At 36.9% G+C, this 13,688-nt stretch overlaps 1 protein-coding gene across 3 annotated transcripts in view; it reads left to right on the top strand.

Annotated features, from left to right (window-relative positions):
* The first annotated feature begins 628 nt into the window (after window positions 1–628).
* Window positions 629–13,688, top strand: part of LOC124175424 — a 50,632-nt gene continuing 37,572 nt past the window's right edge. For all 3 annotated transcript variants that reach the window (XM_046555666.1, XM_046555667.1, XM_046555668.1), the window contains exon 1: window positions 629–1,057. In XM_046555666.1, coding sequence (XP_046411622.1) covers window positions 983–1,057 — 75 coding nt within the window. In that variant the 5' untranslated portion in view covers window positions 629–982. The remainder of the gene's footprint in view (window positions 1,058–13,688) is intronic.

A 13,688-nucleotide genomic window follows, 5' to 3' on the forward strand; every position in this document is an offset into this window, starting at 1 on the left:
ATGAGCACCCTTCTCTCGATGTGACTTAAAAGATTTCCATTTCAACGATTCTTTTCATTTGTATAATCATCTCTGATGCCGATGGATTAACATTTTTTATCACATTCCATTTCAGGCGTAATAAACTTAGGAAGGGAAAAATAAGAAAAAAAAATTATACGAAACTGCTTAAAATATTCGAGTTGGTAGAATATAAACGATAACCATGTTTTCAATCAAAAGTAAACGCGTACGTAAATCCGCGGTAAAGATAGAAAAAAAAAAGAAAAAAATGCCGCGTCAAATATAAGTTCCTTTTCAAATAACGAGAGGTTCTTTTTTTTGTGACGGGGTCGAATTATACTGAATAATTATGTTTTTCTTCCCCCCCCCCCCCCCCCCTTTTTGTATTGCACAGTTGATCCAAGTTTTGGCAAGATGGGTGCAGGTACCTTGACTATAAATGTAAGTCAGGAGGATTTAAAGAAACTGACTACAAGGTGGGTTGAATAAGGGTGGATAGAACAAATGGATAAATGTGCGGCAGCAGGGCGCCTGCGTTTTCCGGAGTACGCGTGGCGGCGAAAAGCGATACGAGGCGGGGGTAAGACGAGAGCGAAACGGGGTTGACGTTTCGGGGTGGCGCGGTCAGTGCTAGTCGGCGCAAAGCTGTCTCGGTCGACGGGAAACGTGGCGAGACGATAGAGGGATCAGATTTTTGTAAAGAAATTGATTTCGAAGCGGAATCCGCTTGAAACAGTTCGAAAAGAAGCGTGAGAAAAAAATATTAATAAAAAAAAAAAAAATAGAGTACGAGAAAATAGAAAAAAAGAATTTTTGGATAAACAATTTTTTAACATAGATATTATGTAAATTATTACGAATATTATGCGATCGTGGCTAAAGAGCGTTAAAAGCATCGGCTCCACCGATCGAATCCCACCGCTGTCACCAAAGTGAAATGTAGAGTCGCAACGGTTACGAAAATCCATGTGCGCGCGGCATGGCAATCATGCAATCGTGTTGTTGCTGGCGATCCGTACGCAGAGGAAGTATCGCCTGCGCTATTTACACAGGAGTAAGTTGTTTGCTATTTTTATCACAGTATGGACACATGCTGAACTGTTGACATTTCGCGTGATTCGATTTTTTTTTTTCACATGAACGTGAAGAATAATTACTATACATGTATGTGCGTGTGTGCGTGTGCGTGACTGTGTGTCAGAAAGTAAATATAAGATCGCTCTCTGGTTGCTAGAAATTGGATGTTTGTATCGGAAACCTGTACCGAAAATAGGTATAATACAAAGCATATCTCGACGTGACCGGGTCGAGGTTAGAGAGTAGAAAGCAATAAAGGACAAAGACGAAACCAGAGTAAGAAAAAAAAAAGGCCAAGAAAAAGATAAAATAAAATTACTGATCAAAAGTCGATAGGCAATTAAATAAGGAACCGAGGCACGTGTGCGCAAACTTAGGTGGAACGTGAGCTGAGAGTTTTCTGATAAAGTTTCTCACTTGTCGGACAAAGGACAGTTGAACAGAAAGACAAAAGGAAAATGTACGGAAGAAAGAGCGAGACAAGGGAGTATAGATTCGCGAGCGAGAATCCCGCGGTGGGTACCCAGTTTGTGGTATCTTGCAGACAAGAAAGAAAAAGAGAAAGGAAAAAGTAAATAACGGTGAGAAGATTAAAGGATGAGTATGAGAGAAGAAGTTAGAATTAAAAACAATACCCGAGAAATGAAAAATTGTCATTATCTGGGTCAAAATACAATTTATTTAAAAGCGTGCATCCAACGTTACTTCGACTAATGAGAAATCCAAAGGAGACACGTAGTGAAAAATTTTTTTAAAAAAAAAGGAAAGCAAAAACTAATTACATTCACGATCCTCTCGACGATTAGGTCGTTAATTTTTGACGCAAGCCGAACAAACTCGTTACCAATCCACAGCGTTGACCTCAGGCTAAGAAAACCTGTATTTGCAGACGGGTGAATATTACGTTTCAAAGAAAAGCTCGTTTCGGCATTTTTCAAAGAATTATTCAGATTTATCTCGAGCGATATCTAATATTGACACCGTCAAAAAATTGTCTTTGTGTATAATTGTAGTAGAATCTAAAATGACCGCAGGATAAAATGAAGATTATTGATAATTGGAAGACGTATGAAAATCAGAATAAATTTTCATTCACATTCATGATGCGGTTCTGTACCGCGTAACAAGTATGAACGGTTGACCAGAAAGATCAAAGAACGTAGCAAAGTGTATTCGAACGATTGGCCTCTGCCACAGAAATAAAAAATCTGAACATCGAAGTCAACGATGGTTTACAAAAATGTTTACACGGTTATTAGGCATCGAAAAAAGCGACTCATCATTGACTCGTATAATCTCAGATTTCACCCCCATTTTGTAGTATTACAATTGTCTACATACTAAGGCCCACATATTTTTTATAACTTTTGTGTAAGCCGTCATTTAATACGACTTTTTAATCCACACGATACGTATATTTTTATAAAAACCTATAACAGTTTCTGCTGAGTAATGATATTTTTGTACGATTTTCAAAACCAGATATGCTTTTTTTCAGTTATATTAAATCGATTTGGAATCATTTCATCTACCGATTGATCGCGCAATCAATTGTTGAATACTGGAAATATTGATCCTATTGTAGATAAAAAAAATTTCCAAAGGAAGGGTCCAATCTGGGTCTAGACTTAAGAATCTTAATATCTGAATAAAAATTTTGAGAATTGCTTCGAATTTTCAAATTACGGCGAAAGACAGGTTAGTTTTCAAACATCATAAGTAAAACACATTATCTCAAAAAAAAAAAAAATAAAACTGATAAAATTGACAATACTATTTTGGATTTGGAACAATTGCATAAATTTTCTTAACAAAATCAGAAACGGTGAGGATCCGACGTTTGTTGACTTGGCGCGGAATGCCCCCTATGTATATCTCTAAACTCGTAACTCGAACGGAATCTCAGAGTTTTGAATACGCGAATACATCTACAAAACAGATGAAACACGGCGCAGATATCAACCTACCATAAACAAGCGAGATATTCAAATTTCACCATCATTCTACGATGGCGGTGTTTCAGATATGGAGTATCATAAACAGTCGCTGGCGCTAACGGATACAGTGATTTCACAATCAGTCGTCGAGAAGAGAAGGCTGACCAAACTCCGGTTGTTACTACTGCAAAGCTATACGCACATTTATGGAGCAGCGCCAAGTTGAGTTTCGCGCAAAATCTCTGATACGGATATTATACAATTATTATAGCGACACGCACGCCTGCGAGAAAATTCTTGTTCAGATATATTGAACAATGATTACAGAAATAAATAAATAAATTTAAGAAAACACAAGGAGATTCTACACCGAGGAAAAGGATTATTTGAGTCAAGTGATATTCGTTTCATTCAACTTGATGCTCTAGTCAGATTCGGCGAACACAATACTTGGTTAATTCAACAAAAATGTTGTTTGTTTTCTCGGACAAAATACTTGTGACAACTTGATATTGAATCGAATCAAGTATTTGACTATCAATTTATTCAAGATAACACAGCGTGAGTTCCTTGCAATAATGTGATTTATGTATTAAGAAAAAGGTGTGATTGATATGACTAAAAATTTTATTGAACGCACCTCGATAATTTTGTTTTAAAAATATAAAATTGTATCAAAATAAATAAAGCTTGTTCTAATTCATGTTTTGTTGAGTCACGAGTTCAATAGTTGATGCAGGCAATGAAATTTCTTGTAATGAAAACTTTTCGCATTGACTCAACATTAGTTATTCAAGTGCATAAGACGTACGCTTCGAATGATAATCATTTATAATTCTGTTGACACAAGATTTTGTGATATTTATCCGATATTTGATGCGTAAAAACCGGAAAACTTATCGTTGAAGTACAAATTGAATATTGCCAATATTTTTTGTATATTAATCGTCATTCGTCGATAACAATTTCGTTAATCTCAAACTGAGTATTACGCTTTCTTCTGTTGTAACGTGCCTGATACTAGCCGACTACCCGCATCAACAAAATATGACATTCGATCGATGTAAATATTTTGTTGGCTAGATTCGTGTACTTATTTCGTTTCAAGTGCCTAATTATTTGGATCGACAAATATCCTACTTAGAGGAACCGTACGTAAACTTCAAGAGAAATGATATTTAGTTGACTCAATTGCGAAAACACATCAAAAGCTTCACCTCACTGTATTTGGAACAAGCGAGAGATACTAGATCGAAGTGAACGGATTCCAACGGAATCTATTTTGTTGGTTCAAGGATTCCTCTGCCTCCTTGTATGGGCTCAGATATGGAGCCCGAAACCCTTTCCTTACGCGTACATAATTAATTCAGAAACATCTCCCTGCATAATTTTACTCATCCTCAAAGTTCTTCACCGTAACTATAATGTATAATTCAAGATACCCATCCGATCTGAACCTCTCGGCTTCTTATTAAACGTTTTAATTATACTTAAACGCAAGTTTCCGAATGCCTTATGGATACTGCTGCACCCTTATTCTCCGAGAGCTTTTCGCCTCTGAATTTATGACGACTAGCAGCGAGAAAGAGATTTAGAGAGATAGCGATAATGAGAAATAGATTCGTTTGCCATGGACTTGATTGCTATTAGTTCAGACGACTTATATTACACACCGTAAATACTTTACACGCTGCACTAAAAGTTGTACGTACAAAGTGTGGCTGTCTAAGCTTTACCCTTAATTACACAGCGTCTCTTCGCGGTCTTTATTTTCAGCGTAGAAACTTTTAAACTTGCTCCAACTCTTTATCAAATCATTTTGTAATCCATTTTTCCGTAAATTTTCTCTTTTCATCGAATTACATATCGAGATACCTCATCCTTTGTAAATTTATGCAAGTGTTACTGAAACGATGAGAAAATTTAAGATCGATGTTAAATCGCCGCGAGTAAGCAATTTTCGAATATAGGGTAACAGCTGAAATTCCAAACTTGGCACGGATACGTCAAGCTCCGCGTAATATCCTGTCGTTGTCATAGGTACGTACAGTTGTAACACGTGTCCATCGTGTATGTAAGTATATAAATTGAAGAGTGAGGAAGCGTTGAAAAGCAATCGTCGGAAATAGGTTTAAGAGTACTAAAAATGCCAGCTGCCTGCTGTATAAAACCGGTGATGGACTTTTCGTGTAAAATGAATGAAAGAAAAATACGTGAAAGCGAGTGGCTGAGGAAGTGGTCTCGATTCGACTGTCACATACACTTTGGTCACTTTGTCATCGAATGGAGTTGAATGCTTGGTGCCCGGGCACTCAAATTCCCGAATTCCCACAAGAATCGTACCCTTCGAATAAAGAAAGAGGGGAGATAAAGTACTCGAGACTGCACCGTCACCCTTCAAATCAGCTCCTTTTTCGGCTTTTCATTTGTTAAGGAGGTTGGTTGGCCAAAAAACGACATTTTTTATTAATTTTATTTCAAGGTTTTCGCACGTGTTTGAATATTTGTCAAATTATAATATTCGCAAGCTTCGAAGATTTTTTTAGAATGGTTGAAAATACAGCGTATTTTATTCAAAACACCATTTCCGCAAAATCACCGAGACAGATGTGGCGGGGTTGAAGTTACGAATTTGAAAAGTTCCGAAAGCGCCTAATTCAGAATCATTTTATGGCGAAACTTGAAGTAAAGAAATCAAACTTTTGCAGAACAACAAAGTTTCGCATGGTCGGAAAGCCGACGGCTCAAAGTTCCGAAATATAGGATTCCGGAAATTCAAGTTACGATAGAACAAAATTTCGAAAAATAACGTTTCGATGCAGTAAAATTCTGAAAGTTCAAATATGCTTAAACAGTGTAGTTTACTCGATGAGTGTTATAAAAAATTTAAAAAAACTTAAAAAACGGAATGACCGGGATCCCGATCGTAAAAATATCGAAAATCCAAAACAAAGAAAGATGAAAGGGGTGAAATTTCACCAAGCTAGAGATTCACGGATCTGAAAACCTTCGATCGTTCGGAATTTCAATGTTTCAGATTTTTAAATCCTCTCATTTTCAGAATTTTGTCCTTTCGGAATTTGACGCTGTCGGAATTATTCAAATTCGGAATTTCAACCCCGCCCCAAACAGATGTTCCTTTTTGTTGATTCGGTGGACGATTCAATGTTTCTATATCTTGATCATAATCAATATCGGTGCAGTGTTGTAAAATTCAATATTAAACGATGAGAAAAGCGTTTCAGTGAAATTATAGAAAATAATTTTCAGCTGCATAAAATGAGCTATTGTAGAACATGGAATAAAATGAAAAAAATGATTTTTACACTCTCAAAGCAATATCCGCTCTTCGACGAAAGACAAAAAGTATCGATCTTTATCCAACCAACCTTCTTAAACAAAAAAGAATTATAAAGCGTAGGTCCGGTAACTGAAAAAAAATCCGATTAAGAGGGCCCAGCTTAAGAGATCCTCTTTTGCGAATCTGTGCCTGTTTATTATGTCCTCCCAGATTAGGCGAGCACTTCTTCCTACGCGTAGGAGATTAAATCGGTAAAAGGATTTACCTGATAACGCGAGTTCGTTCGAAAAAGCTCGAACACCGGAATCGCGTGGAGAAAAAAAATCGGGCACATTGTTCGCGATATTCAAAACCTATTCCAGACTATAAATTTGTTTACTTTTAATAGCTTATTTCTGACACAAGTATCGAGGCGATTAAATTTAATCTTAGAAAAGTTTCCTCCGTCTCTCCGCTTTTCATTTAATTGGACATTTTCATTCGCGACGTTTACACGCCTTTCTTCAGAGCTTTTTTACATTAAGCTTAAAAATTTCATGCTTCTGCTGCTGATACTCGACGAAATAAAACCGGTTAAATTTCGATCCAGAAAATTCTGACCACGCAGATTTAAAGAGGCTGCTTACGTTGCACAAAGATTTTCACGATGGTCACGTTCCTTCGGCGTAATAAAAAGCTCTACAGCATCACGTCGAAGGATCGAGAAAGTGGAGAAGAAGAATATTCCAAAAACTACTGCGAATATACGCTTATCAAATTGTTTTTATAAAAACTGTACATGCGTGGAAAAATTGCAGACGTTACATAAATTTCAGGGATGATAAACTTCCTCGCTCACATAAGTACAATTTAAGTTACGTGTCAGACTGCAAGCTTAGCGTAAGCCGAGCGCTAAATTGAGCTGAAATTTTTCGAAACTTTTACGTTAAGAACTTTCCCAGTTAATTGAAATCCTGCAACAAGAAAGCTGCGACTTGCTAGACGCGATGCTATAACTACGTATCAAAGTTAAAGTGAAACCTAGTTGGATGAAGCCTGAGAATCAGTGTATATGTATACATATTGTAATATCGATATTGATCGTATGATTATACTCCATGTATTTTGCCATTTTTCAGCTCGGTAATATTTGAAAATCACGTCACGCGAAGATTTTAAATATTAATATTAAAGAGATTTCAATGAAATGAAATGAAACCATTTTCTTGTACTCGCAAATTCAATTTGAAGAAATATCATCGTTTATAACGTTACTTTCCAGCCTGAAAATATTCTAATTTCTAACAGAGTTTACTTGAAGAATTGTCAGGATTTAAAACGCGCGTTTCTCCCCGCGGTGAAAATTTTTATACAGTTGAACACACGACCGGACTCGTTCTCTTTAAAATCCGCAGACAGATCGTAATCCCTCACCTCTACCTTCGTAATATCATCTCATAAGTATACTTGGGTCCATTTGTGTGCTTATACGGGGTTATATTTCGCTTGGAAAAATTGTTGTGGAAGGAAAAAAAAAAAAAAGAAATATGCAAACGAACGGACTAAAGAAGATCAAAAATAATGGCGTGGTGTATAATACGTGAGGCACATAACGCTAGGAGTCAAGCTGTTTGTTAAACGCCTAAAACTCGGATTTGGACCTAATTCTTTTTTTCTTGGGCTCTGTTTATCTCAGTTGAAATAAAAAAAAAAAAAAAAAAAAGATTAAAGCGGCAAAAAGCTACTTTCGACGATAGGTTACAAAGGACGAAACGGCGAAGCAAGATAAAAAGAACGACGGTGAGAAAGAAAAACGAAACGCACAACGGAGCCTGAAAAATTGAAGAAATTATTTTCGTTCCGAAAGACAGAAGGTCCTCCTTTCTCGCAACGTTGTTTAACTTTCAGAAAAATCCAGTCGCTGAGTTGAATTAAAGTGTGAGCGAGGCTTTTTAAAATGTGTAATGTAAGTCACCTCCGGAGATTTAATAATCATCCTTAAATTAACGAGACAATCTTTATCACCGTCGTGAATAAAAAGCTTGTGATATAATAATAACCGGGGTTGAAAATTTTAGCCCTTTCTTTCCCCTCCTGCCGATTTCTCACCGGGTCCGTGGATGGCGAATGTGTGTTTTGACGATGTCGTAAACAGCAAAACACGAGCTATTTGCTTTTATACGAGTGAAGTACGGGGGCCGGGGTTTCCAGTCGACGGTGTTGAAAACTCGGTATTCAAAATTCAAGATACATTCACGGGCAAAGAATTATTACGTATTCGCGTGCGAACTTTCAGCACTCTCAAAAAACCATGTTTCACGTACCCTGTATCATGTACGATGGATTATACATAGATATGTATATGAGCGCGTAATATCGGAGCTTCGGAGCTTCTAGCCTGGCAGCTTTTATCCTCGTGCGTAAAGAACGCACTTGTGTATTCATCGTCTGGACCATTTACGCCCCCGTTCTTTAAGCTATGTCCTATAGTAATACCTGTTCATTGTCAGGCACCTACGTATACCTCGTATATACATTTACAACAAACAAAAGGCGACAAATTTTTCATACCGAGTAAGCGCGCGAAAAAAAAGCACACGTACACTCGTCTGCAAATTATTTATCAAACGTGACGCGTGAAATCTTTCGTTTACTCAATTTATCTCGTTTCAATTGATTACAAAAATTTTGCTACTTCTGAATACTTTTTTACTAGTCTGACGAAGTTATTGATGCGATACATTGGCTCAAAATCTAGAAAATTAACTGAAACATGACGATGAAAAATTATTGAAAAATGAACTGCTTTAGTCTGGCCGATAGATACCAAGGTCATAAAAAACAAAAAAGAACAATATCCAATTCCAATTTCGAACTAAAAATTTAAATTTGTGATCAAAGATTTTAAACCTCTTGGATACCATGTTACGTGAAAATTTGACGATTTTTTTTATTTTAAGCCACTATAATGGATCCATTATTACAAATTTTTTTAGTCTGACCTTGGATTCGTTATCGGTTCCCCAGAAAACCTCCGCCTCCAATTTCTACGAAAATCGGATTATTTTTAGATTTTTTTCAACCGTATTGGATCGCCATTTTGGATTTTGCAATCTGACGTCAGATTCGTGTTGAGTGGACCCAAAAAATCGACGAGTATCAATTTTTATCAATAGCGAAATGTTTTTAGTGTTTCCAGCTTATTGAATGGGCCAAATTTAAATTTTGCAAGTCAGACCTTGGATTCGTGATTAGCGGGCCAAAAATCCTCAGAGCACCAATTTTCATTCAAATCCATTTATTTATTCTCAAAATATCATAATTTTTAGTTTATTTTTTGGAATTTTGTTATTTAAGTAATTCAAAAAATACCAAACCGATCAAAGCCATTATCTAATAAGTTCTAAATTTGGAAATGCCGCGTCGGTTGAGACCAAAATAATTAAAATCCGGTAACACGTTCTCGAAATATCGTCGGACAAAAAGATCGATTACATACGTAAATGAGTACCGTGTATGATTGGAAGTGATTCTCGAAACTTCAATACGTGGATATCCAGTGAAAACTGAACTTTTCATTTTCGGAACGATTACAATAACTGAATTTTTTTCTATGGAAAACAGAGAAACGTCAAGTTAAAAATATATAAAGCAATACGTACGATAGGATTGATTTCTGAAAATTTTTGGTTTCTTGCTACCAACTTTTATTTTGAACCAAATAAACGCCGATAATTGAAATACTAAGCAAATTTTTTTACCCAATTTATCTACATCAATTAACCTATTCTTCTCACAGCGTGATCAAAGCGAATGAATCTGTGAGAAATTGATTAAAGATACGACGTTGCGAATTCTACTACAGAATCCTCCATGTTTCCGTACGATTGCGACCATAAAAAAGCGACAACGATTCAAGACTCGGATTCTGTTGCACGACAAGCGATAATCGTTGCTCCGTAACCTGGTAATTACCGGAATCGTGAGGTCGCGGTGGTTCTGGTCGGTACGGTGGTTGGTTGGCATCCGAGTAATTCCGGAATTAACTGCACTTTATCGTGACCCCGTATTCGCCTGGAGGACGGAGGACTGTCGTCTTTGTGCGAGAGAAGCTGTGCAGCAGCCGTGTATTCGGAGAACGTCGAACGAGAACGGAGAAAGAGGATAGTGAGGGGTGAAAAAAAAAAAAAAAAAAAAATTGGCAGAGAGAGAGAGAGAGAGAAAGAGATAGGAAAGAGAGAGAAGCGGAGAGTTGCGGAAGTAAGCCGGTAGAAATACCCCAGGGAGATGATGAAATGAGAGCGTGGTTATTTGCCAAGTTCGACTATGATGTCGCTTCGCGGAAACGACGATCGCTATACGCGGTACAAATGTCGTGGAAAATAACGTTATACTCCTACACGTATTTCGTATCATCCTGAGATGATGTGATAAAAACTAAACCCTTTGAATCGCAGTAGTAATTATTCTTACGACCGATTTTATATCCATTTTTTTGTATATTTAGAGAACTTTGAAAACATATTTCTTTGAGTTTTTGACTATTTCCGATAGTATACTGACAGGTTTTCAATACTCGATAGTAATTATTGCGATATAATGTAAATTATTAGTGTTAGAAAGTAATTGATTGAAAGAAATGTTGAAAATTACAGGAATAATTCATTTCCGAGAAATTATCGCTCGACACATACACATCATACATATTTCATATAAATTACAAGTTTTTGGGGTTACTGATTACGAATCTTAAACCAGATTTAAAAACTTCAAGATTGCGCGTCTAATATCACGAACGAAGATTTCAAATTCACACTGAAAGAAATTTTTAGTTCCGGTTATTGCTCAGTCCTTAATTATTTTCATTTTTTACCACAATTGAAAAATATAGTTCTAGGTGGAGAATGAAAATTAGTTTTGTAGCTTTTACCAGAAAGTCTAGTATCCGTTGCTATTCTTTCTCATTACGATCACTGTTATTATGTTTTCTTGCAACTGTTGAGAAAATGTAATGCTTGTGCGACAATAAATTGACGTTAAAGCTTTATTTATCTAAAAAAGTAGAGTAAACCTCTGAAATTGATTTTTCATTGCAATTACCAAAAAAAGGATCGACGATAGCGCAAAATGGTTAGGCGTACCTCGTTTTTCGTCATTCCAACGATATTCAAACAGTTTTTTTTAACGATAATTGTTTTACTGAATTTTTCTAGTTACTGTAAAAAATGAAAGTTTTCTCAGTGCAATCGCATCCGGTGAAAAAACTCTGTACAGGGGTTTCCGGGGTCGATGATTACGAATCTGTAATCGGATTTCAAAAATTCAATACGGCGAATCCAATCAGCGACCCCGAAACCCCCTGCGTAGCAAGTTTTTTGACCGTATTCAATCAAATTTGAAATTTTCGTCCGCTATATTGGATCCGCCGTTTTGAATTCTTGAAACCTGATTTCGGACTCGTAATCAGTGACCCTAAAAACCATAGACTACTATCTCGTTGCAAAAGTTGACTCAGCACAATAATACGTGGCTCAAAGAGTTAAAGTAGTTTTTTCCAAAAACGGAAATCACTTCTCTTGACGCCCTAAGTAATGGTGCGTCTAATTCGACGCGCCCAAAATTTCTCCCCTTTTAATGGTGGTGGAAAAGGCTTCAAGCAGAATCGAGAACCCCAGATTAGAGACCTCATTTCTGCCCCTAATGCGGGTAGCATCCACTTTTCGACATCAAAGAAACGACGGTTGCAAACGCAGACTAGCTGAATACCTCGAAGTTGGATTGAGCAAGTTGGATGGCAAAAAATCGATATACTTTATATGAATTCTATCAAATGATCAAATTCATAAGCTACGAAAATCTCTTTGGGGATAAGAATATAGAAGATACTGGAATTGAATCGAAAAACATGTTGCTAGGAATCGAAACTTCATTTCAAATCGTAAACTCTATAGTAGTTCCAGAAAAGTACTTATTACAAATTCACCGAACACTTTTTCTTCATCAAGTAAGTATCGTCAAAGATTTACTTTCAGAAAAAATTACACCGATATAATTAATGACAATTAACAAATGGAAATTTTGAATCGAATACTGTAAAACATAAGATTAATCTGTTTCAACGATTTTGTAGAATATAGTCTTCTGAATAAAATGAGACATCGCAGAGTTAAATCGAATAAATCTACCAGACCTTTAACCATCTTGACGCAAGTGTTTTCTGGTATTTCGTATTTTGAAAGTGATCAGCATCGTGGTTTACGAATGTAACAATCTAACTGTTATTCGATATACGACTACCTAGTATTAAAATTGATGAGAAGTATGAATTTTTGGCGAACCGTCTGAGCTGCACGAGATTCTGCGCGATGATTGGCATTCGGTAGAGATGAGCATGATCAGCTGCAGTGCTAATCGAGTTTATATTGATCTACTACTTCCGGGTCCTGTCGATATCGGGCGAGGACGATTCTCGCTCTATGGCAATTGAGGGCATATCGCGCGGTCATTCACTCCACGAAAAGACCCGATGATCCACCCTTTTCGGATACAACCGTGAAAAACATGGAAAAACCGTGACCAGCAGCCTTCCTCCGTCCGGAGTGACCTTCGACCCAGGAAGGAAGAGAAGCGCTCTTGATGATACAGCAACAGGAAGCTCACAGAAATATAGATGAATGAAAAAAAAAGAGTAGAGACACGAAACATGGGTGTATAGAATTCCGCCAACGTATTCAACTTGGTACAAATTCTGTATACAAATCTCTGCATTATCTTCAACGTTCGTTGTTTGAATGTATGGTGGAAATCCTACGAAGAGTAACCACTACAGTCCGATGTCATAAGGAGAAACACTAGAAAAAGAGCCTATCATGGCTACGAATATACTGTTTTTATTCATACTGTTTTTACTCTTCAATATATCGCGTTTGGTTCTCAGATCAGTAACGAATTTCACATTCAACCCGTTTGCCTACAGAGAAAGTTTTCTCTGAACTGGAGCGAGCAGAAGAACAGGGTACGAGTATACCTATGGAAATTACGAGGCGTTTGTGTTTTGCTGAATTATCAGCGATCTCGAAATTGTAGCAAATCTGTATTTGATATGCGCTTCGTTATACATACATCAGCTGTGGCAAAATTTGTCCCATACAAATTTACGTAAAATTATTCCACATGCGAGGGTAAATATTTTTCACCACCAACGTGTCGACGCTAGTTTTATACAGAGGTGTAGAAAAGTTTGTGGAAGACAGAAAATCTTCTCAACCAGTCGCAGTACGAGGGAGATTCTGCATACAAATCCCTACATTACCGGCGTACTAAGGACGGTAGAAACTATGGTAACGTAGAGCGTAATTTGTAGGATTTTTTCCGATGATCTACAGTCAGCC

Source organism: Neodiprion fabricii, chromosome 2 (genome assembly GCF_021155785.1).
Source record: "Neodiprion fabricii isolate iyNeoFabr1 chromosome 2, iyNeoFabr1.1, whole genome shotgun sequence".
NCBI lineage: Eukaryota > Metazoa > Arthropoda > Insecta > Hymenoptera > Diprionidae > Neodiprion > Neodiprion fabricii.